Below are 25,360 nucleotides of genomic sequence, written 5' to 3'. Positions count from 1 at the left end.
GCATACATCACACATTAGAACATCACCTGGGCCAGTCGCCCCCTGCATAGCCCCTCCCAGTCACTACCTGCTCCTCCCACTATGCTGACTTCTAACAGCGTAGATTAATTTTGCCTCGTTTTGTACTTCATATAAGTAGAATCATTCAGTGCATATTCTTTGGTATATGGCTTCTTTTACTTAACATGAAGTTTGTGAGATTTGTTCCTGTTGTGTGTAGCAGTAGTTCCTTCGTCTTCATCGCTGTACATCAGCACACAGTGCACTGCAGCTCATCCATTCGCAGGGGCATTTGGATTGTTCCCAGTTTTTGGCCATTATAAATAATGCTGCTGACAATGCCTGTTGTTTTGCACTTTGCTTTTTTCTCCCCCATTTAAATGTCATGGAATGTTTCCTTTCATTCCAGAATGTACATATTTACTTCATTCTTTTTCAGTATCTCATAACAGACCATTGCATGGATATATCATAATTGGCTTAGCTGTCCTCAACTTTAAGTTACTTCTAATTTTCACTATTACATATCTTCATGCACTTTTAAAATATATCTGTAAGGTAGGGAACTAGGAGTGGGGTTTATACGCTTATGTACATTTTCAATTGTAATACATTAAAACATTTATTTCCAAATATAATATTAAGATATTGAGTTATATCAAATTTGCACTCTTAATAACAAATGGTCCCTTTTTACAAACTCTCCACTATTTATAATTTTAAAAAAATGTTGCCAATGTCATTGGCAATGGTACTTGTTGTTTCGTAATTTGAATTTTCCTAATCACCAGAACTTGAGTATCTTAATCGTTTTACTAGCTACTGTATTTTGCCGTGTATAATGCGCTCCTGTATATAATGTGCACCAACATTTTTAGCCCAAAATTTCAGGGAAATGGAACTAGTACTATCCATGTATAATGCACATCCTTAGTTTTCCCTCACAAATTTGGGCAAAAAAGTTCACATTATACACAGCAAATATATATTATGTATATTATATATGTAATAACACATCTTTATCCATTCCTCTATCAATGGATACCTGGGTTGCTCAGATCTTGGCTATCGTAAATAATGCAATGGACAGAGATATGATATATCTTTTTTACTTAGTGGTTTCATTTTCTTTTTTTTTGGATAAATACCCAGGTAGTACAGTAGTTCTAGTTTTAATTTTTTGAAGAACCTCCAATAGTGTTTTCCATAGTACCTGTACTAATTTACATTCCCGCCAATGGTGCATGAAGGTTCCCTCTTGATAGCCTCATCAACACTTATTTGTTGACTTTTTAATAATGGCCATTTTTACAGGTGTGAGGTGCTATCTCATGCTTTTGATTTGTATTGAGGATTAGTGATGTTGACCATCTTCTTTTCATGTTTGTTGGCCATCTGTAAGTACTCTTTAGAGAAATGTCTATTCAGGTCCTCTGCTCATTTTTTAATCAAATTGTTTTTTTGATGATGAGTTGTAGGATTTCCTTATAGATTTTGCATATTAACCCTTATTGGAAATATCATTTGCAAATATCTCCTCCCAATGCCATTCTTCTCAGAACAAGTACAACAAGTAATCCTAAAATTTATATGGAACTTCAAAACATGTCAAATAGCCAAAGCAATCTTGAGAAAGAAGAACAAAGTTGGAAGTATCACACTCCTTGATTTCAAACTATACTACAATGCTATAATAATCAAGACAGTATGATACTGGTACAAAAACAGGCACATAGATCAATGGAACAGAATAGAGAGCCCAGCAATAAAGCCTCACTTACATGGTCAATTAATCTATGACAAAAGAGGCAAGAATATGCAATCAGGTAAAGAGAGTCTCTTCAATAAATGGTGTTGGGAGAACTGGACAGATACATGCAAAAAAATGAAACTGGACCACTTTCTTACATCATATACAAAAATAAACTTAAAATGGATTAAAGACTTAAATGTTATACCTGAAACCATAAAACAAGAAGAAAACGTAAAATTCTTCGACATTGGTCTTAGCAATATCGTTTTGGATATGTCTTCTTGGGCAAAGGCAACAAAAGTAAAAATCAATAAATAGGACTGCATCAAACTAAAAAGCTTCCAAGTCTCTGCTTTTAATTCTTTTGGGTAGATTGGGAGCTTTTCACATTTATGGTATCTATATTTGTGCATAAATTTCTCATTTTTATGCACTCAGCTCTATCTTTTAATTTGTAGCCTTAGTATTTTATGTCATGCTTAAGAAAACTTTCACCTCCCCAAGATTATAATGATAACTTCTCATATTTTCTTCTAGAACTTTTATAATTTTGTTTTTATTGGTTAGCTATTTAATCTATTTGGAATTTGTTTTTGTATTTGGTAAGAGGTAGAACCTTTATTGTATGACTTTTCCCAAATATGTACATTTGTCCCAATAACATTGGTTGTGAAGAAACTCCTTTCATGATGTTTTTTTTCATTGAGATAGCACTAAAAAAAATGTCTAGATATTCACAAAATCTAAAGGAAGAAGAAAATAATGAATGTGATGAGAAAGGCAAGAATCACTAATGGGAACAAATAATAGTCTTAGTGAAAATCCATGAGAAGTACTTGGCAGGCTTTCTAGGAGTAAAGGCCCACTGCAAATAATAAATGAGCTCATGAATAGAACCAAATGCTCTGGTATATACACATTAGTACTGTTTTCTTATGAAAAGCCTTAATCGCAGGATTGTAACTGAGATGGCAGTCTTTTGAACTCAGTTGCTGGGAGTAGGTTTCTTTTGTAGCCATTTTAAACATTGCCAATCAAGTTGAAAGAATGAAGAAATTGTTTTGCCAGTCTAGAAACGCTATCTCAGATAGAATTTTTTCCTTCATTGGGATAAATTTTTAGTTGTTATACTTTAATAATTATTTCTGTAGGTAAATTTTTTTTTTCAGTTTCTGTTGTAAAAACAGACATTTACTAACTTGTTTGTGCAAAGATGTAATGTAATGCATGGAAAACAATGTGATTGGCTTTTAAGATTATCAGGAAAGCAATTGTGAAGTTCTCTGCTCAAGCACAATTGACTGCACAGGAGGTAACGAGGTAGGGTAATAGTAAAGAGAGACTCAAATGGTGTTGCGGGAAGGTATGGCTCAAATTAGAAACCACCATCATAAGTACTTTTGGGTTAATTATAATCAATTGTCATTTATTGAGTCTAATTTTCAAGTTTGATAAATCCTGGGAACAATCAAACTTGGAAACTGTATCAAGCCTGAAATTTATCAAAACATTTTGAAATGTATTCTTAATTTAGCCTCCAAAAGTTCCTGATGCGATCCGAATGTTTATAAGAGCCTGGACACTGGAGTGCGACAGTCATAGATTCTAGTCTAAGTGCTTCCATTTTACTAGGTGTGTGACCCTGAACTGATTTATTGCTCTGAACCTCAGTTTTCTTATGTGTTAAAGGAGGAATTCTTGCAGTCATTGTGAGGATCAAATTATATAATCCACATAGAGTACCTGACACCTGGTACAAAATAAACACTCAAATGCTATTACTAGTAGATAACATTTCCTTTGAATAAATAATTTAGCACAGACTAAATGATGTTTTAAAATACCTAAGAGAGTTAAATCAGTCTTGAAGATGTCAAACTTACAGGATGTAATCAATTTACCACAGTAGTTTTATTTCTTAAGTGTGCGGGGGGGGGGGGTGAGTGGGTATTATACTAAAGTAATTTCTCGGATATTTTTGAAGGAGCCCATGTGAAAAGCCACAAGGACTTTGCTAGACTGACTCTCATCATAAAGTAGAAGGCATAATAGGGGAACTTATAGTTTAAAATACTGAAGAAAAGTAATGTGGAATAAGTGATCATTTTGTCCAATTATTTTATCAATAGGTGAAAATTTGGTTTCAGAACAGAAGGATGAAATGGCGGAATTCCAAAGAAAAGGAAGTGCTTTCCAACAGATGTATCCAAGAAGTAGGCCTTCAAGAGGATTCCCTCTCTCGATCTGCTCTGGGTTTCCCTTCTCCATGTCCTTCACTCTGGGAAGTCTCCCAACAGCACTCAAGTCCAAGATGGAGGGAGAATTCACCAGAACCTCCAGAAAGACTAATGCACGAGAGTTCAGGGGCACAGCCTTCAGAAGCAAATTCACTACAAGGTGCCCTGTATTTGTGTTCTGAAGAAGAACCTGGAGACAAGGGTGTACTTACTGCGGCCATCTGAATGGGAGCATCCCTCCATGTTAATTTAAAAGAACACTTAACTAATGTTTAGACTGTAAAGCCAGCTAGCTTGTGCCTCATCAGTGCCTAAAACTAATGGAGTGATGCATGAACTAATGCCTTAGGAAACCCTCCCCAGTGTTCTCTTATTTGGGTCCTAGACTCAGACTTAATTTGTCAGTGGAATAGAATCGTCCAGAAGGAACTGAAAAGAATGAGAGAAACAGTTGGCTCAGTCCCTGCTCTAAGTATGTGTATATATGTGTGTGTCTCTATGTGTGTGTCTCTATGTGTGTGTATATATATATATAAATATTCATTAAAATACATTAAGAGAAACTAGTTTCTCTTTAAATATTGCATTGAACAAATTCATTTCCTTTTATATGAAGAAAAACCAACCATTAATTTTTTTAAAAGTAAAATGAATACAAATTTTGATACCATAAGAACATGTTTCAAGAAATCCTCTATTTTCTAGTTTTTCAGTATTCAGCAGTAAATGAGTTTTAACAACTCAGCAATCCTAATCAAATGAGCCACTGATTACACTGAAAGTATAATATATATTTAAATTTAATGCAACAAACAAACTAGGAGAATTTCTGAATGTAACTATTAGTATCCATAATTTCCAAGCCTGTGGACTTTATCAGGCCATCAGTGACGGAAGTACCCATTTAATTAGTGATTATCTCTTAATCTCTTCTCTGTAAGGATGGGCCTTAATCAGGGTTTGCAAAGTAAAATATCATTAAGGTCCTGTCAGGTAAGAAAAGGGCATGGCCCACCTAAAGATATTTAAGTCTAATAATTTTTAAAATACTGTATTTGCCAAACAAGACATCTGTGCCAAGCAGTTTGTAACCTCTGGCCAAGACTAAAAGAAGTGTCACAGTTCTTTAAATGTTCCCAACTGGACTTCAAAACACGATACCGGTGGAATCTATAGTGATTTCTGTTTGTATTTCTAGTTATAGACTCAATTTTCCACTTAGGTGGTATACACTATATATATTAGGTTATTTTTATGTATTAACAAACACCATACAGATGTTTTATGTTTTTTTGAGTCTCTGAAATGGTATTATTATAAAATTGCATTTCTGGTAATGATTTGCTTAATCTAGAAATTTTTATTCCTGGTCCAAGAAAAAAAAAATTATGCTTCACTTTGAAGGAAATGAGGCAGAAAAAGGAAATGATGTGGTTTTGAACTAGGTTATTACTAATCTGTGGACAAGAAACATTATTAGAAGTTCATGATGTGGAATTTTGTTAGTGAGAAAGCTACATAAAAAGAGTGGCTTCTAATTTGCTTATGTTCTTAGTTATAGACTTTGAGGGTTTAGGGTTTAGAAAAGATAATATTTTACCACTACGCCATACACCTGAAACTAATATAATATTGAATGTCAACTGTAATTGAAAGATAAAAAAAAGTATAAGAAAAGAAAAGTCAGTATTTCAGAAGATAATAGTTTTAGTCAGCATCAGGAAATTATTTTATATGAATAGAATTTGAATTGGTGTGTGCCAGCCTATCTTTATCACAAGATCTTTTATTTAAAAGTCATCTCAGAGGAAGCTTGTCTCAGTGCCTCTTTGTGGGAAGTAGAGGTAGGGATCTGCTGACAACAATTTAACTTTTAAACTTGAAAAAGATTTTTCTTTATTTTTCAATTACAGTTAACATACGGTAGTATATTAGTTTCCAATGTACATCAGTGATGAGACATTTAGATAACCTACGAAGTGACAACTTCTGAAATGATCGCCCCGAAAAATGATTTATAGTATGGCTTCTTTTCTTTGTTTGATGTTAACCTCATTTACATTTATTGGGTCCTTTCTATGTGCTAGAGACTGTGCTAAGCCTTTAGGGTATGTTACCTCATTTAATCCTAGTGACAATAACCTTATAAGGTAGGTACTATTGCTATCAGGATTCCTGTTACCCAGACAAGGGACCTGAGGCCGTGTGGTTAGGGTGATTGCCCATAGTCATGAGGTTAATGTTAACCAATGGGATTTGGACCCTGGCAGTCAAGTTTCAAATCTTGAAATCTTACCAACCATGTGGGGGTGTATACCACTGTGGAATGTATTCACCCAGCAATGGGATGCATTGTTAAGACATACATTTGGGGGATTGCCATGAGATTTATTAAAGAAATTCAGAAGCACATTATTCTTTATAATCTCTTATTTGGGGAATGGTTTTCTCTTAAGTAGTCTTTTAATTTTGAAGTTTAGGAAAGTAAAGAATTCTAAAAGCCCTTATGACACTTCCACAGAAAATAGCCCCATAGGAGTGTTTAAGTGTGAAATGGAAATGTATTTTTTGATCATTCACTGCTAAAAATCATAAAGTACTTATCTATGATCACTTTTCCTTTAGAATAACTTGAAAATCAAATGAGAGAAACTGTCATGGCCATTGATTACCCAGGTTTTATAGTAGGCTAATTGGTACTTAAATGATCTTTCCCTAGGATTTCACCCCAAGCTCTGAGACCCAGCAGGGACTTCTCTCTGTTAGATTGGCTTAATATTTGATTATACGAATAAATATTTTAATTGGTTTCCACTTTGGAATGTGTTAAGTTTTAGGAAAAATACACTTTGGTTGAATATATGAGAAATGCTTAGGAGAAACACACAAAAACATACGGGGTCTGACAATTAAGTTCGCAAACTCATCCTAAAAAAAGTGCTGCATACCTCATTACTGAATATCACTATGGTCACCTTCAAAGTGCTCCCCTTGGGAAGCTATGCACTGATACCAGTCCACCCTTCAAAGCAATTTTGGAACTCTTTTTCTGGAATGGCCATCAGAGCTGTCATCATATTTCCCTTGATGTCCTGTATGCCATCAAAATGCCTTCCTTTCAATATTTCCTTTATTTTTGGGTAAAGAAAGAAGTCACTGGGGGCCAGATCAGGTGAGTAGGGAGGGTATTCTAATACAGTTATTTGTTTACTGGCTAAAAACTCCCTCAGAGACAGTGCCATGTGAGCTGGTGCATTGTCGTGATGCAAGAGCCATGAATTGTTGGTGACAAGTTCAGGTCATCTAACTTTTTCATGCAGCCTTTTCAGCGCTTCCAAATAGTAAACTTGCTTAACTGTCCAGTTGGTACAAATTCATAATGAATAATCCCTCTGATATGAAAAGAGGTTAGCAACATCATTGCAACAAGTTCACGAACTTGTCAGACCTCGTACACACAGTACACATACATAAATAAGCCTGCTATGCTTTTACTTGGCCTTCACTTATCTGAATTGTTGGAGCGAACTGCTGAGCTTGATATTGTAATTGACAAGGGTCTCTCTTCTGCCTTAATTTGTGCTCTGCTAGCCTTCCATCCCCCTACTGTGTAGTTACGCATGTATTTTCTTTTGTTATCTAGATGCTGACTTCTTTTCTCCGTGTGATAACATAGTAGTATATTTGTTGTCTGCTTTCCAGACAAATACTTCTCCAGTAAGCACCAGGGCCATAGAAGCCTGGAGGCAAAAGTATTTAAAATTTTTGAAAAGAAATTGTCAAATGGATCTTAAGTGGATGAGAAGCAAAAAATGGTGAGCAATACCCTCCAGCTTTTATAAAGGTGACTATTTTATAAAGCTTAATATAATGGGTTGAAGTATGTAAGCAGATTAGGAATGATCCCTGGATCTGGAGACATACAAGGCCACCATCATTAATGTAAAAGGCAGCTCTACTTTGATCGTAATGAGGTGGTTTGAACGGAGAACCCAGTTATTTAGTCCAGTGATTTCTCAAACTTTAAGTATCCATACACATGAACACACCAGAGCTTCTAACCAGTCAGATATGTGCTCATATTTGGACATATATTTCATACATACTCTTTGACGTTCACACCTCTTTCTCTACCCCTGAGAATTATTATACTTAAACTTTTTCCACTTTTCAAATATAAAATCGCAATTGAACATGCTTGTTCAAACCACACATGTCCTTTCTAGCCCCGTTCACTCCCCATTCTGATGCATTCTTTAAAAAGCTGCGTATTCCCCAACATGCTCCATGACCCATCCCTTGATGACCAGTGATTTCATCAAGCTCTCCCGGCCTTTAAAACAATAAAGCTCATTCCATTGTGTTCATAAGCTTGTTGGATACTGCCTGTGCAGTCATCTGAAATCCAGAAAATATTTTTCCTTCCTGGATTTCAACACTTACTGGGCACTATGTGTGACGACCTGTCCTTAGGCTCTAGGAAAACAGATGAAAAAGAGCATGGCTCTTGCCTTTAAGGAATTGATAATCTAGTCTTCTTGCCAAATGACTTTCGAAATGTTCTGTGCTGCTGGTGACTGGATTCAGTAAATTTGGGGCAAAAGCTAATCTTCTGATGTTCTCCAAAAATCCCCATCTCTGCATTTGCAGTGGTGGGATTAAGTATTCCACTGTTCAGAAAAATACAAGCTTCTTGGCATTGCTGGGTTTCTGTGCTTGCTCTCTGCCATTCGGGGCACATGGGTCCAAAGAGGAATCAGAAAGACTCCACGGGAAGAATTCAGTAACTTTCTTTTGTTCATAGTACACCCTACTATCTATTTTCTTCTTATTACCTTCTCAGCCGCAGATCAACCTGTACTCATGGTGGGTGGAAAGAGTGAAGCAAAAGCAAATAACACAAGTTGGGGGAAATAAGGATGATGAGTATTCTTGAATATGTAGGGAAATTTTTGCTGAATAAATTTATATCCTTTATAAACTATTTCTGAAATAACCAACCTTATTTAAAGCAACTACCGTAAGAAGACAGGACTAGCCCCCCAAAGATGGTTCTTAACTTCTAGCTATTAGTTGGGTTCTCTCATATTATTATTATTATTAATTTTTGGTTATAAAAGTTACACATGCTCATTATAAAGAAACACTTGAAAATACAGCTAACAAAGAAAAATTTATGTGTGATTCTGCCACATGGAGATAGCCAATTTAGCTCTTTTGTGAAAAATTTTCACTTTTGAATGTATGTATATGCAAATGTGTGTGTCTAAACAAATTTGGATATAGTGTATATCCAGATTATCCTTTTATTTTTACTGAACTTTATACAGAGAACATTTTCCCATGCCATTAAAAATTCTTCGAAACTATTTATGATGGCTACGTAATATTCCATTATAACTCCTTCACTTCTTGAGGTGGACTAGGGGATGGGGGCCAGGACATGGTAGGTCATGAAAGAATGATCATGGACTCCTATATCATAAAATGTACTTAAGAATAACAACCTGATGTTTATTATTTCTTTTAATTCAATGGAAACTAAGCAAACATAAAATGTAAAGTGAAAATTGAGAAAGTTTGGGCTTTCAGTGGCGTTGAATATCAAGGAGTATCAAATGTACCAAAAGGAGAGTCTTTTCCAAAAAAAACCCACTATGACATTTATTAAAACGTACCCCATCCATTCAAAATCCAAAGGAGTGTATACACTTGGATTTCAGTACATAACCAGCAGAAAACATACTAATGTAGGGTAGTATTCTATCTCTCTTTAATTATGCTCTACGGTCACTTTGATGTATTATTAATATTTAGCTTTTCCAAGTACATGTTATTGTCCACAACATGGGACAAAAAAAAAAGAAAAAGTCAAGCAAACAAATGGGTATCTGGCATCTGTCACCATTTAAAAGGCTGAGATGATTTAAGGCTGCTTTGCCTATTTAGTCTAGAGTCACCCATATTTCACAAATATATGAATAGTCTTTCAAAGCTGCTTGAACAATACAAATTATGGGGCGAATCTTCTGGGATCAGAACTTTCCAAGGTTAAAAGGGAGTCTTTAATGTTACTTAAACCTAAAGCAGAACCATCAAGTGCTTGATTCTAACTGAAAACCAAAAAATCAGGCATATGAAATTAGAATAAAATACAGTGATATAATTAATTCATAATGCATATCTAATCCTTTTACTAGGAATTTCCATTGTAGTTTCCTAGGGCTGTTATTACAGATTACCACAAACTGTGGCTTAAAGCAACAGAAATTTATTGTTCCACAGTTGTGGCAGCCCAAAATGCAACATCAAGATATCAGCAGGGCCATGGTCCCTCTGAAAGTTTTACAAAACTGTGTCTTGCAGCTTCTGGTAGCTCTAGGGATTCTTTGGCTTGGTCTGTGTGATCTTCTCTCCTATGTGTCTGTGTCACAAATTTCCCTCTGCCTTTCTCTAAGTACATCTGTCACTGGATTTAGAGACAAATCTAAGTCCAGGATGATCACACGCAAGATCCTTAACTTAATAGCATGCTTTTTTTTTTTTTCCAAATAAGGTCACATTCACAGGTTCCAGGCGTTAGCACATGGACATACCATTTTGGGAACCACTATTCAACCTTGCTATAACTATATTCCACAATATCATAGTGAAAGATCTAGAATAAACCAAAAGACTTATACTTCCTTTGTGTTCCCTGTAATGGAATGTGACTTACACATTTCTTTGACTTTAAGCTTTTGTACCAACCAAGCGATGCACTATTTGCAAGAATATGTGGCGCAGAGAACTTTTTGTAAAAATTGCCTCCATTTTGGATTTCTTTCTACCCTGGGAAAAATGAAGAAAATACAGCACTAATTTTTTAAAGCTTTCACATGGATTCCAGATGTTGACCATTTAATCCAAGAAGGTGTTTCCTTATTATACAAATGTGGTGCACATCAAGAAATTGGCATTGTTTAATTTATGACTCACACGTGAGCCATTGTTTTTTGTGATACAGTTATTTTAACTGATTCATAAACTAAACAATGTCAATATTTTGGACGCATACCATATTTGTATAATGAGGAAACACCTTCTTACATTAAATGGTCAACATCTGGGATCCATGTGGAAATTTCTTTGAAATTCTAAATAAAGACAAATTAGCATGGCATACATTTTCTCAGAGATTCAGTTAGTTGGTAATCAAAAGACAGAGGGAACTTGGTACTATATTGTGGTTACGAAACTAGGGATGTTGTTCATAGAAACATTCAATAATGTTTTTACAGCACTGTTTTGAGGCTCGGGTAAATGGAGGTGTAGAGTGAAACACAATATGGGCAGTTTTGACTCAGGGATCAAAAATCAACTCAAGTGTACTCTCTTAGTAGGAGTGTATGTTATCAAAAACTTCCTGGAGCGCAATTTGATAACACAAACAAGATGTTAAACTAGCATACCCTTTTACTAGACAATTCCACTTACTGGAATTTATCTTAAGGAAATAGTCAGAAATGTGCAAATTGTTTTATATAGGAGGATGCTCATCATAATATATTAGACTTTATGTTTTAGAGCAGTTTTAGGTTCCAGCAAAATTGAGTGGGAGGTACAGAGATTTCCCATATGCTGTCTGCTCCCACATACACACAGCCTCCCCCACTAGCAGCATCTAGCACCATAGTGGTATGTTTGTTACAACTGAAAAACCTCCATTGACACATCAGTATCACCTAAAGTCCATAGTTTACATCAGGGTTCACTTTTGCCATTGTACATGGTATGGATTTTGAAAAATGTGTAATGACATGTAGCCACCATTATAGTATCATACAGAGTAGTTTCACGGCCCTGAAAAGTCCTCTCCTATTTTTGATAGCAATAAGGGAATGGGTAAATCAATTTTAGCAAATTTATATAATGAATTCCTATGCAGACATTGCAAACAATATTGTAGATGAATGATGATCTTTAAAAATGGCCATATAAACCAAAAACAACAAAAGAACAAGACAAACAAATGAGAAACAAAAACTCATAGACACAGACAATAGTTTAGTAGTTACCAGAGGGTAAGGGGGGGAGGGGTGGGAGATGAGGGTAAAGGGGGATCAAATATATGGTGATGGAAGGAGAACTGACTCTGGGTGGTGAACACACAATGGGATTTATAGATGATGTAATACAGAACTGTACACCTGAAATCTATGTAATTTTACTAACAATTGTCACCCCAATAAATTTAAAAAAAAATGGCCATAATTCATTGTTAAATGGAAAACCAGATTACAAAACAATAGGTTAATAGCCTAATGTGCATTTTTATTTGTGTGTGTGTGTGGGGGGGGGTTAGAGAAAAGAGTATACACCCACATATCAACTAGCTGTCCCTGGGTAATGGGGTTAAAAAATGTTTGCTTTCTTTTCCTTTTTTCTTTATTTTCCAAGTAATATACTAGAAATCATGTTACTTTTAAAATTAGAAAACAGTTCAATGTGGCTGTGTCATGGACATCTCAAATTCAAATGAGCTCTTCTTTCACCTCAAATCTTCACCAGTATTTCCTTCCTTCAGTAAACAGCAAAATAGCACAGGAGTCAACTTGACACTTTCCTCCCCACTCTCCTTACATATAATGACAGCATGTCCTCAAGTAACGTCATTACTTTGTAATGTTAATGAGAAAAAAAATCACTTCTTGCTGGAGCCACTGTCTGTGTGGAGTTTGCACGTTCTTCCCACATCTGTGTAGGTTTTCTCCAGGGACCCCCAATTTCCTTTCACATCCCAAAGAAGTGCACCGTTAGGTGAATCAGATTGTCTAAATTGTCCCAGTTGGAGTGAGTAGGTGTGATACGCCCTGCAATGCAATGGTGGTGTCCTGTCCCCAGTGGGTTCCTGTCTTGTGTGCTGAGCTGCCGGGATAGGCTCCAGCCACCCGTGACCGTGAACTGGAATAAGCAGGTTGGAAAAGAATTCTCTTACTTGTTCTTATTCATCTTTCTTAAATGTATGTATAGTAACATGTGTTTCAGTGTTTAATATTATAAGTGTTTTGGATCGTTCCTTAGCAGTTTGGTGATGTTTTTGTGACCAGAAATATGCCATAGGAACTTAGCTTGTGTCTCTGTCAGCCTGTGGTAAAATTGGTTTCACTATATAGTTGACCCTTGTACCATTTGAGGGTGAGGGGTACCACCCCCTGTGCAGTCAAAAATCTACGTATAACTTTGACGCCCCCAAAACTGAACTGCAGTCAGCCGTTGGTAACCATGAGTTTTGCATCCATGGATTCAACCAACTGTTGACTGAAAACAGAGTTTTCAATCTGAGGCTGGGAATCCACTGATGTGGAGGGCTGACTGTACTAATTAATAGCTTACTGTTGACTGGAAGCCTTACCAATAACATAAGCCTTACCAATAGCATAAACTATCGATTAACATATTTTTATGTTATATGTACTGTATACTACATTCTTACAATAAAGTAAGCTGGAGAAAAGAAAATGTTATTAACAAAATCATAAGAAAGAAAAAGTACATTTACTGTATTAATGAAAAAAATCCGCTTATAAGTGGACCCATGCAGTTCAAATCCGTGTTATTTAAAGGGTCAACTTAAAGTTATTACTTAAAGTTGCAATTTCCAAGAATCTATCAGTAACATTAGGCGAGGAGTCACAGTAATTGCCAGGTCTTGTCTGTGCATTCTCCTAAACATCTCATCAATACACTGTATCATTTATTCCCATAGCCACTAATGCATTCCAGATCACCATTGTCTCATTATTATTATTATTATTATTATTATTATTATTATTATTAGTTTTAGGTGTACAAAACAATGTAATAGCTAGACATTTATACCCCTCACAAAGTGATAACCCCTCTCCCCCAATCTACTACCCCTCTGACATCGTATATAGCTGTTACAGTTCCACTGACTCTATTCCTTATGCTGTACTCCACATCTGGTGACTATATATATCTATATATCTATATATCTATATAGATATCTATAATTATAGTTGACATTCATTATTATTCAGCTTCAGGTGTACACTGCAGTGATCAGGCACCTACACCATTCATGAAGTGGTCTCCTTAATAAGACAAGTGTCCACCAAATACCCTACAAAATCTTTACAACATTATTGATTATATTTCCCAGACTGTCTTTTGTATCCCAGTGGCAATTTTGTGGTTACCAATTGTGCTTCCTAATCCGCTCACCTTCTCCCTCATCCCCACCCCTTCCCACCTAGCAACCCTGAGTTTTTCGTCTATATCTCTGAGACTGTTTGTGATTAGTTATTCATTTATTCTATTCTTTACATTCCACACATAAGAGAGATCATGTGGTATTTGCCTTTCTCCATCTGACTTATTTAGCTTAGCATAATGTTCTCTAGGTCCATCCATATTGTTGCAAATGGTAAGATTTTATTCTTTATGGCTGAGTAATACTCCATTGTATAAATGTACCACAGTTTCTTAATCCAGTCATCTACCAATAGGCATTTTGGTTGTTTCCAGTCAGAATGGCTATCATCAATAAATCAACGAACAAGTGCTGGCGAGGCTGTGGAGATAAGGGAACCCTTGTGCACTGTGGGTGGGATTGCAGATTGGTGCAACCACTATGGAAATCAGTATGGAAGTATCTCAAAAGCCTAGAAATGGAACTACCTTATGACCCAGCAATTCCACTTTTAGATATCTATCCAGAGAAATCCAAAACACTAATTTGAAAAAATATATGCACCCGTATGTTTACTGCAGCACTATACACAATAACAAAGACATGGAAACAACCATTGTCTCTTGTTTGCATTTCTTGTTTCCTAGAAGTCTCTGTATTCCTTGTAGCTTCCTTCTAATTTCTTCTCCAGGTTGTAGTTAGAACGATCCTTTTAAAATGCAAATCTGATCACACCATTCTTCTCATTAAAATTTTTCTGTGATTCTCCCCTAAGCTAAGCTCAAGACCAAACTCGCTCACATAGTTTACAGTGTCCTCTGAGATCTGATTCCTGCTCATCTCTCTAGTCTCATCTCTCTCCACTTTCTGTCTTGTTTTCTAAAGTCTGCCCATGCTGAATAGTCTTCGTTTCCCTAAATTTCTTGAGCTCTCATAACTCCCCAAGGCTTGACCCAAGCTAACTCCAGACTGCTCTTCTCCCTACTTTTCTCCTTGCCTACTCTTACTCTCCTTCAGGTCTTCCCTGGTCTCCCAGAGTAAATCCCTTCCTGCATGTTTCCACTGCACTCTGAACTTCCCTCTTTCCTCCAGAAATATTAGAAAATACATTTATGTTGTCTTAAGCTAAGTTTGCAGTACTTTGTTTGAATTTGACAATAGAGAGGATGATAATGCCATTGACAAAAATGGCCTTAACTCGAGTGGTAGGAAGTGAAAGCCATACTGGAGTGGATTGAGGAGAGAATGAAAAGTATGAAAGCGGATAGGGTTGAGTATAGAAAGAGTTTGAAGCAGTTTTTCTGTGAAGGGGAGTGAAGGGAGAGCATGGAACCAGGGAGTTTATGCAATGAAGTGATGTACTTTTCTTTTAAGTTGGAGCTAATAGAGAATTTTAGGGTAACAATGGAATGATTCAGTTGAGAGGGAATGATAACAATGTAGAGAAGGGAGAGTCAGTCTTGATGACAGCAAGAAGGATTGGATGAAGAGCCACAGGGCGAGGGGCCCTCCTTTAGGAGGAGAGAGCACTTTCCCCTCTGGACTCATGGAGGAGAGCAGTGCAGAGACAAGTCTGTCTGAAAGGAGAGGGTGAGAAGGGTCTTCTCATTTATGGCTTCTCAATGAAATATAAGGCAAGGTCATCAGCTGAGAGTGTGAAGGTTGAGGGAAGGTATGGGAGGTTAGAGGGAAAAGGAGATAAAATGAAACGAGTGGGGAACTAAATCTATCAGAGAAACAGAGTAGGATTTCTGGGTCTTTCTGAGTACCCATTTGTGGTCCATGATATGAATTTAAAGTGAAACAACTAAGTACATATATAATTTTTTCTACCAATTTTCAGATGCCAGTGCATATAAGAGGAAGGCAGGTTAACCATCAGGGTTGAGCCAGGAGAGTAGAATGGAAGGATAAAAGAGAAAGAGAGCTCGGGGTCTTTGGAAAGAGTGTGATTCTAATGGTGGACCATGGAATTTGGCTAGAAGAGGAAAGGGATGAGACAAGCAGAGGCTGATTGTTAGTGAGAAAATCATGGAATCAGTGTAGTGGGGGTTTTGGTGAAGGTGAAGGTTTTTGGCTATGGGAATATATAAACAAGTGACCTGGTGGTTGGAAAGTGTAATATTTGAAATTCAGATGTTAGTGGTAATGTAGTTTCTAGTGCTGATGAGGTTTAGAGTCAGACCATGGAGATGGATGGAGAGAAAGGTCATTTGTGCTGGAGAAGTGAAGGAACTGGAAGACTTCCCATAGCTTTTAGGATGACGTTTAAATTCTTTAATAGGGTATATACAGACCTTTGTGAAATGGTCCCGACTTAATTTTTTTTTTTTTTTTTAAATAATTTGCTCATGATTTTGCAATGCATTTTTTTTAAATTGGGGAATATTGGGGAACAGTGCGTTTTCCCAGGACCCATCAGCTCCATGTCAAGTCATTGTTTTCAATCTAGTTGTGGAGGGCACAGCTCACTGACCCATGTGGGACTTGAATTGGTGACCTTGGTGTTAAAAGCACGGCACCCTAACCACTGACCCATCCGGCCGCCCACCCGGGGCTCCGTTCCAAGCACAAGCCATTGCTTCTCACTGGTCCATGTGGGACTTGAACCAGTTACCTTGTTGTTAAGAGCTCGTGCTCTAACCAACTGAGCCATCCAGCCGTCCCCCCCGTCCCCTACCTAATTCTTAATCCAACCTCATCATTCACTACCATCCCTTTCTTTCTTCAGTGAATCTTATTCTTCATACTCTCACTATTGCCTTCTTTGCTCACATTCTTTCATTCTGCCTAGAACACTCAAACCTCACTGCACTCCACTTCCCATCCTCAGCTATACAAATCTTTAAAAATTTCTAGCTATTATTATTATTTCTTCCATTAATATGTACCTGAACATAAAATTCTGGGGGAGACCTTCCTCTTTTTGCTTTCAGATAGATTCTGTATTTCTTCTTTTATAATCGCAAGTGTGCTTCTACACTAATCTGTATGATAGGGATTTTTCATATTTGTTTAAACTTGTTTAGAACATTGCACATGCTCAAATTTTACAATTATTCATTTGTGTTTTGGCAAGAATGCTGCATGCCGAGTTCTATGCATTCATTCATTTATTCAATCGTTCATTCTTTCGTTTAATGAATATTTACTGTGTACAGTGTGCCAGGAATTCTTTGAGATGCCTGAGATACATCAGTGAACAACACAGACAGAAATCTTTTCCCCAAATGCTTACATTCCAGTGAAGGAAGACGGATAATAAATAATGAATATAGTACGTAAGTAAATTAGAAATATATAAAAATCTGATAAAGGCATGGGGGGAAAAGTAACACAGGAAGGCTGGGGGTGTTTTTTTTTTTCAATTGTAAATGAAGGGGTTATGAAAGGATTCACTAAGCAGGTGACATTTGAGCAAAAACTTGAAGAAGGTGGGGAAATTAGTCATGTAGGAAAAATGTTTCAGGGAGTACAGAGGGTGTAAGTGAGAAGAAGGCAGACCACATAGGTGGAGATGCTGGTAAGTGGGAGCTTGTGTGATATGGTCCTAGGATGACATAGAGGCAGTGTGACTGGAGGGGTACAAACAGTAAAGAGCATAGTAAGAGATGAGGTCAGGTAATAAAAGGTGCACTTCATTACAAGGTCTTTGGTTTGTACTCTGGGTGAGAGGAGGAGTAGGGAAGACGTGACGTGATTTAATTTTCAAAGGGTAGTATAGCTACTGTGTTGAGAATAAACTAAAAGGGGAAGAATGAGAGCAGGAAAGTCAGGAGGATAGTGTAACAATCCTCAGAGGAGATACGCTGGCTTGGACCATGGTGTTAACATGGTAGTAAAGAGAATTCTGGATATATTTTAAAGATAGAGTGAAATGAAATTTGACAGATAAAGGTGGTATGAAACAGAGGGGATAATTAGTCATGTGGGGGATAAGGGTAACTTCAGTGTGAGTATAAGGGTAACTTCAGGGTGTTTGCTTGGGCTTATGGCAAATGGAGACATCAATAGTTGAAATAGGGAAGTCTGTGGGTGAGTTAGGTTATTGAGGGTGAGATCCGAAGTTAAGTTTTACGCATGTTGAGTTTGTGTTGTGTATGAAGTCTTCAAGTAGAAATGGTCAGTAGGTAATTGGATATACAAACTTAGACTTCAGGAGAGAGGCCTGGCTGAAGATATACATTTTGGACTCATTATTACATAGACAGCATTTAAGCCCTGAGACTGGATGAACACACCAAGGGAGTGAGTATGGGAGGAGAAGAGAAGAAGACCAAGGGCTGAGCCCTGAGGCTTTGCAACGTTATCAAATAAGAGAATGAGAAGGACCAAACATTTAGGTGGGAGGAAAGCCGAAGGATGGGTGTCCTGAAGCTAATGAAGAAAGTAAGTAAAGAAGGAGAGAGTGCTGGATCAGTGCTGACATTAGCATAGTAAGATGGGAACTTAGAAATAACCATTGGATTTAGCAATGGAGACCTTGAGTAGAACAGTTTCAGTGGAGCGATGGGTGTGATAGCTGGACTAGAGTAGATTTGAGACTATCAGGAGACTATAGTTACTGGCATAGGGGAGCAGAGAAGGGGCAGTATTTGCAGTATTTGCAGGGGAGATGAGGATTTGCGAATGGGACAGCTAACAGGAATGCTCCAGCAGAATGGAACAGGAGAGAAAGGAGGCCTGTTAGAGAAAGAAAGCTAGAGGGGATGGGGCCCAGTGCGCAAGGGCAGGGACTGGCTTATTTACACTGGAGCACAGAGAGCTCATCTATAGTAAACATGGGAAGGCAGAATAGGGGCGCAGATGCTGGTAAGTGGGTAGATGTGGTAAAGGGAGTCTGGAGAAATCTTACTGCTTAAAATTTCTCAGTGAAGTAGCAAGCAAATCAGCTGAGAGAAAGGGTAAGGAGAGAGGTGAGGTTTATGTAGAGGAATTGGTGTGAAATATTTTATTGGAGAGTGGATTGTATGGACAAGGTTTGAAATATATATGTATGTTAGATCGAGCTTGTTATAGTATTACCAAATCTTTATTAATTTATGGTTTGTTTCATCCAGTTATGAGAAAGTTATGATAAAATCTCACCGTCACAGAGGATTTGTCAAGTTGCTTGTGTAGTTCTGTCAAATTTTGCTTCACATATTTTGATGTTATTTTATTAATATATATAAATTTAGGTTTGTATTCCCAGTGATTCAAACCTTTTGTCATGTAGCAAACCTCTTTAACTCTGGTGATGCTATTGTACTTGGAGTCTCTTTTGCTATATCAGCTCTCTTTTGTATTCACAATTGTATTTTTAATCTTTTTATGTCCTTATGTTTTAGGGTGTCTCTTGAAACACTATGTAGCTGAATTTTGTTTTGTTTAATACAGTCTGTGTGGGATAGGCAAAAAAATAGTGTGTGCGTGTGTGTGTGTGTGTGTGTGTGTGTGTGTGTGTGTGTAGAGTGCTAGACTGTATTCCACTTCATAATTAGATTTGGAAAAGAAAAAGAAAAAAGAAAAAGATTTGGAAAAGAACATCAAGGACGGTGGGTGATGGGAACAGTTCTAAAGGGAAAAAGAAAGCAGGTTAAAATCCACGGACTTGTTGGCTGAAGGAAAGCAGAGCATAAGAACTATCCCATACCCCACAAGGGTTGCAGTGGGGGGGATGGATACTTTGGATGTTGTACACCTTCAGGGATACCTGTGAACCTGCACACGGGGCCAAACCTACATGGACCAATGAGAGAATCCACTGCCAACGAGTCCAAGTTCATGGTGTGGAATGGGCTCACTGAGCTCTGTTCTCCCTGGGGTGGATCTGAGGCAACAGGTTTACAGAGGGAGGCAGAGAAAAATCAGAACTTTGGGAGGGAGTGACTCCAGAACTACCTTAGACTGTGGGTATTTTAATTAAGAATAAGCTCTCATAGTTGCTGTGGGTTTCACATTTCAGTTAACCAGTCATTAACCAAATGTGCATTGATTACACAAGTCAGGCAATGGGCTGCGTGGTGGGGAATCAAAACAGCATGAGTGTCAAACTTCAACAAACCTGGGAGGTTCATGACTCTTTAAACACTGTCCTTACACATTTTGAAGCCATTTGCAACTGGGAGATCTTCGTCAAAGGTTGTTGAAAAAACAGACCCTTCCATTACTGCATTTAGCGGGCGAAGGATGGTGATGGGAAGACCCATCACTCTGCATGCTGCAAAGAGTAACAGCAATGAGTTTCATTTTGGGGGGATCCCAAAGGCCAAACCAGCCTGCTCGTCTGTGGGGTCCAATCGGGAAGTGATGAGGACTCTTGTTCTATACACTAAAGGAGTGTTTTTTAAGCTGCTTGGGAATCTAATAAGAGTATACCCTCTCTCTAGATCAGTGGTTCTCCAGGGATATTTGTAATGTTTGGAGACATTTTTGATAGTCATGAATGGGACCAGGCCAGTGGTATCTCGTGGGTAATGGCCAGAGATAACGCCAACCATCCTACAATACATAGGACAGCTCCCACAACAAAGAATTATTTGGCCCAAAATGTCAATAATGCCAAAATTGAGAAACTCTGCTCTGGAAAAAAGACTTGTCTGCCTATACACATGACACTTGGAGCATAGTTTCATGGGTTTCAGGGACTTCTGAAGCCCATTAATAGACCTACTATGAGTCAGTTGATCTCAGGTCAAAACTCTGCTGGAAGGTCCTACATACAGTTGGCCCTTAAGGAACATGTCTTTGAACTGTGCTGACCCACTTATATGAGAATTTTTTTTCAATAAATGCATACAGTACTATAAATGTATTTCTTCCTTGTGATTTTTTAAAAATTCTCTTTTCTGTAGTTTACTTTATTGTAAGAATACAGTGTATAATACATATAACATACAAAATATACATCAATTGACTATTTATAAATAAGCTTCCAGTCAACAGTGGTCTATTAGTAATAAGTTTGGGGAGAATAAAAAATTATATGTGGATTTTCTATTGCACGAAGGTTGGCACCTCTAACCCCACATTGTTCAAGGGTCAACTGTAGTCCCACATCAGGAAGAAAGATAGACTTCTATGAGCTTTATTTTAAACAACTGAATTAAACTCTAGAACAGTATCAAAAATGTGTTTAATGGTTTATATTCTTTGAAATAAAGCACACGTTTTTAATAAAAACTTTCCATTTTATTTTCAAATCAATATATATTTTAAGCCAAACATGATACAGATGTTTTTGATTCATATATTAATACATCAAGATGTTGTTTTGTATAGGTCATTTAATGTTAGCAAAGTTGGGCAAGTCTTCTTTTTAGTAAGTCTCCAAAGGGTCATTTAATTTTTAAAGGTAGGAGGTCACCTTTTTCCATTAGGAAATTGACTAACATGGGTTCAAAACATGTTCAAGTACACAGTCCCATTGGGATTTGGAGAAAACAAGTAATCTCTTCCTTATTTTATCATGCTTATCCAATATGCAAGTACTTGGGGGAACAACTTAAGTGATGGCTAAATGGGTCTAAAGTTTAGGCTTTAAGCTTCTTTGTAAATTTTGCCTCATTAAAACAGTTAAAAATCCCAGGAAATGGTGTAAAGTTCTTTAGTGACCAAGTATGCTAATAACTTTCATAAAAATCTCACTATTTGGAATTTATAAAACTTTCTGCTTCAGTCAAGGGATTCATTAAAAAGCTGATTATATCAGCCCTGCATATAAGTTAAAAGGCACGTTTTATTGATCATTCAATAAATGCTCTGACTTCAGAAATGTTTTATTAAATACATACTATTTAAGATTCATTGTCTGGGATTGAAAAGCAGATAAGTTTAAGAAAAAAACACTCCAAATCATCGAACAACCTTTACATTTTTAATGCCATTGAACAACAAATGCCACTTCTTATGCTTTTAATTTTAGTTTGTATGTGTTTTTGATTGAACATGATGGCATATTATTTGTATCATTTTTTTCCTTCTAAATATGAAGCTCAGAATGCTAGTAGTGGTGATTATGTGTATGATTACAGTTAAAATGTTCATTGACTATATTAGTGTTTAGGCAATGAAAATGGAGTACTTGAGGCAATTGTTTGGGTTGTCATCTATTCAGTCATTAATTCAACAAATATGTATTTGTTCCAGCCTCTAAACTAGGAATTTTGGGTAATATAAAAATGAATTGAACAGGAATAAGCTCCTGAATGACTGAAATATTTGAGGTGGGAGTTAAGGTGGGCCATTCATCCATTCACTCATTCGGCAAATGCTTACTGAGCTCTTACTATGTTACAGATACAGTTCTAAGCCCCAGGAAGCCACCAGCAAATACAACAGCCAGAGATGCATCCATGTTGCAGCAAATCAATAGTTCATTCCTTTATAATGGTGAGTAATAGTTTGTTTCTTCATTCATTTGCTAGTAGACATTTGGGTTGTTTCAGTTTTTGGCTATGACAAATAAAAGTACTAAACCAATTCTGTACAAGTGTTCATATGGATACATGTATATACTTTAATTTTTCTTCAGTAAATACCTAAGAGCAGAATGACTAGATCACAGCACCTCTCTTCAACATTATACTGGAGATTCCAGCTTATTCAATATAGCAAGAAGAAATAAAAGGCGTCCAGATTGGAAAGGAAGAAGTAAAACTGTCTTTGTTTATGAAAGACATGGTCATTTATATAGAAAATTCAATTGAATATACAAAAATCTGTTAGAACTAAAACATTAATTTAATAAGGTTTCAGGATACAAGGTCAATATACAAAAATTAACTATTTCTATATACTAGTATCAAATAATCAGAAATTGAAGTTTTAAAGAATGCTATTTACAATAGTGTCTCAAATTATTAAATACTTAGAGGGTAAAATAAGTCTAGTACCAATTTCAATGTAGTGGTTGGTAGTGGTGGGGGTTCTCCACACCAACAAGCAATTCTTGGAACACCTACTAAGTATGCTACAATTCAGCTCAATTCTGACTCTATGTACCTGGAGATAGCGTCTGATTCCACAGGCTAAGGGCTCAGTCCTACAGGATCGCCTCCACCACTGCTTTAGACATCAGTTGCAAGTCCATTTTTTCATCCACTTTTCTGACTGCCTGGCTATAGTTCAGAGGTTTCTGTGACCCCCTCCTCGGGTTTTATTAAATTGTTAGAGAGGCTCCTAGAATTCAGAGAAACATTTTACTTATTAGATCACTAGTTTATTATAAAAGGATATTACTCAAGAACAGCTAGATGGAAGAAATGCACAGGGAAAGGGTGCAGATTTTCCATTGTCTCTCCAAGAGTGCCACTCTCCCCAAATCTCCATGTGTTCATCAACAGGGAAGCTCTCTGAACCCCATCCTTCATGGTTATTATGGAGGCTTTATTACATAGGCATGATTGATTAAATAATTGACCACTGGCCATTGATTCAACCTCCAGCTCCTCTCCCCTACCTGGAAGTAAGGGGGGATGGGTGAGCCTGAAAGTTCCAATTTTTTAATCCCACGGTTGATTCACCCGGCAATCAGCCCCCATCCTTAAGTGCTTTCCAAAAGTCACCTCATGAATATAAACTCAGGTGTAGTTGAAACGGATTTGTTATAAATATCAAGATGGCTTTATGCTTTTATCACTTAGGAAATTACAAGGGTTTTAGGAGCTCTGTGCTAAGAACCAGGACAATGACCATATATATATATTTCTTTTTATAAATCACAACATCACAGGGATAAATCTGATAAAATATGTGAAAGATCTGTACACTATAAACTGTAAAATGTTACTGAGAGAAATTAAATAAGACCTCAGAAAGTGGAAAGATACACATATTCATAGTCATAAAATGTAAATTTGACTATGAGTTTTAGATTCAATTCAATCTCAATCAAACCCCAGAAGGCTTTTATGCAGAAATTGACAAACGAATTCTTAAATTCATATGGAAGTACAAAGGACCTAGAATAGCAAAAATAGTTTGAAATAGAAGACCATAGTTAGAAGACAAAAAGTAGTTAATTTCAAGACTTAAAAAACTAGACTAATCAAGAAAATGTGGAATTGGTGTCAAGATAGAAAAGTGAACCGATAGAAAATATTACAAAATTCAGAAATAGACTCACACATGTGTGCAAACTTATTTTTCAAAGATGCAAAGGCAATTAAGCAGAGAAAAGACAGCCTTTCCAACAAATTGTGCTTGAACAAGGATATCCACATGCAAAAAAAAACTTTCATCCGCCCCATGTACAACATATAAAAATAACTCAAATGGGTCACAGACCTCAAAATTAAACCTTAAAATAAGAGGGGGTGACATCACCAAGATGGCAACATAGGTCATTCCTGACTTCAGTCCCACTTACAAGAAGATTAACTAGTAACTACCCATAGACATGATACAATTGTAAAAATCCCAGAACCTGAGGTTAGGGTAATGCACCGTCCTGGACACCAGAGACCAAGAAAGACCACATTAGAAGGGTAAGAAGAGCTGCTACATCTTTACAACATTTTTCCTCCTCTGAGCTGACACAGTACCACACTGCAACCCTGGACCTATGGTATCTTCAGCGGGAAAAAGAGAACCTAAGGTCCAGTGTCCCCAGTATGTGGGACACTTCCTGAGAGACTCACTTGGGTCGAACCTCATGGGTTTCAATGGGGGAATCTCAACCACTGGTGATTAGATAGAGATGGAGAAGGGGGATGGGGTTTCTTACAGTCACTGGTTCTCAGGTTTTAGCAGATTGCATTCCTGTTTGCAACAGTGCCCAAAAGAGATACCAGGCAGAGAGCTCAGATGGCAATTCTGTCTGATTTGTATCTCTAGCCAATGGGTTGTACTGGCTGTGGAGCTCATTCTATGGCCCTGCCTAGTCAGGGGTGTAAACTCCGAAACAACTATGAGACTTTGATGAAAGAATTTGAAGACACAAATAAATGGAAAGATATTCCATGTTCATGGATCAGAAGAATTAACATTGTTTAAAAAGCCCATACTACCCAAAACCATCTATAGATTTAATGCAATTTCTATCAAAATTCCAATGGCATTTTTTACAGAAATAGATACAATAATCCTAAAATTAGTATGGACCACAAAAGACTCCATGTAGCTCAAGCAATCCTGAGAAAAAAGATCAAAGCTGTTGGCATCATAGTTTCTGATTTCAAACTATATTCCAAA

General features: G+C 37.0%; 1 protein-coding gene across 1 annotated transcript in view; it reads left to right on the top strand.

The window, feature by feature from the left end:
• The window catches only part of DBX2 (developing brain homeobox 2), a 37,202-nt gene extending 27,843 nt beyond the window's left edge, over positions 1-9,359 (top strand). The window contains exon 4 of the mRNA XM_019748352.3: positions 3,883-9,359. Within this exon, the coding sequence (XP_019603911.1) occupies positions 3,883-4,215 (333 nt within the window). The 3' untranslated portion in view covers positions 4,216-9,359. The remainder of the gene's footprint in view (positions 1-3,882) is intronic.
• The last annotated feature ends 16,001 nt before the right edge of the window (positions 9,360-25,360 follow it).

The sequence above is a fragment of the Rhinolophus sinicus genome, chromosome 1 (genome assembly GCF_057876585.1).
Source record: "Rhinolophus sinicus isolate RSI-liver-muscle chromosome 1, RSI-T2T, whole genome shotgun sequence".
Classification (NCBI taxonomy): Eukaryota; Metazoa; Chordata; class Mammalia; order Chiroptera; family Rhinolophidae; genus Rhinolophus; species Rhinolophus sinicus.
Note: the sequence above shows the minus strand (reverse complement) of the source record. Positions and strands in the feature narration are given on the sequence as shown.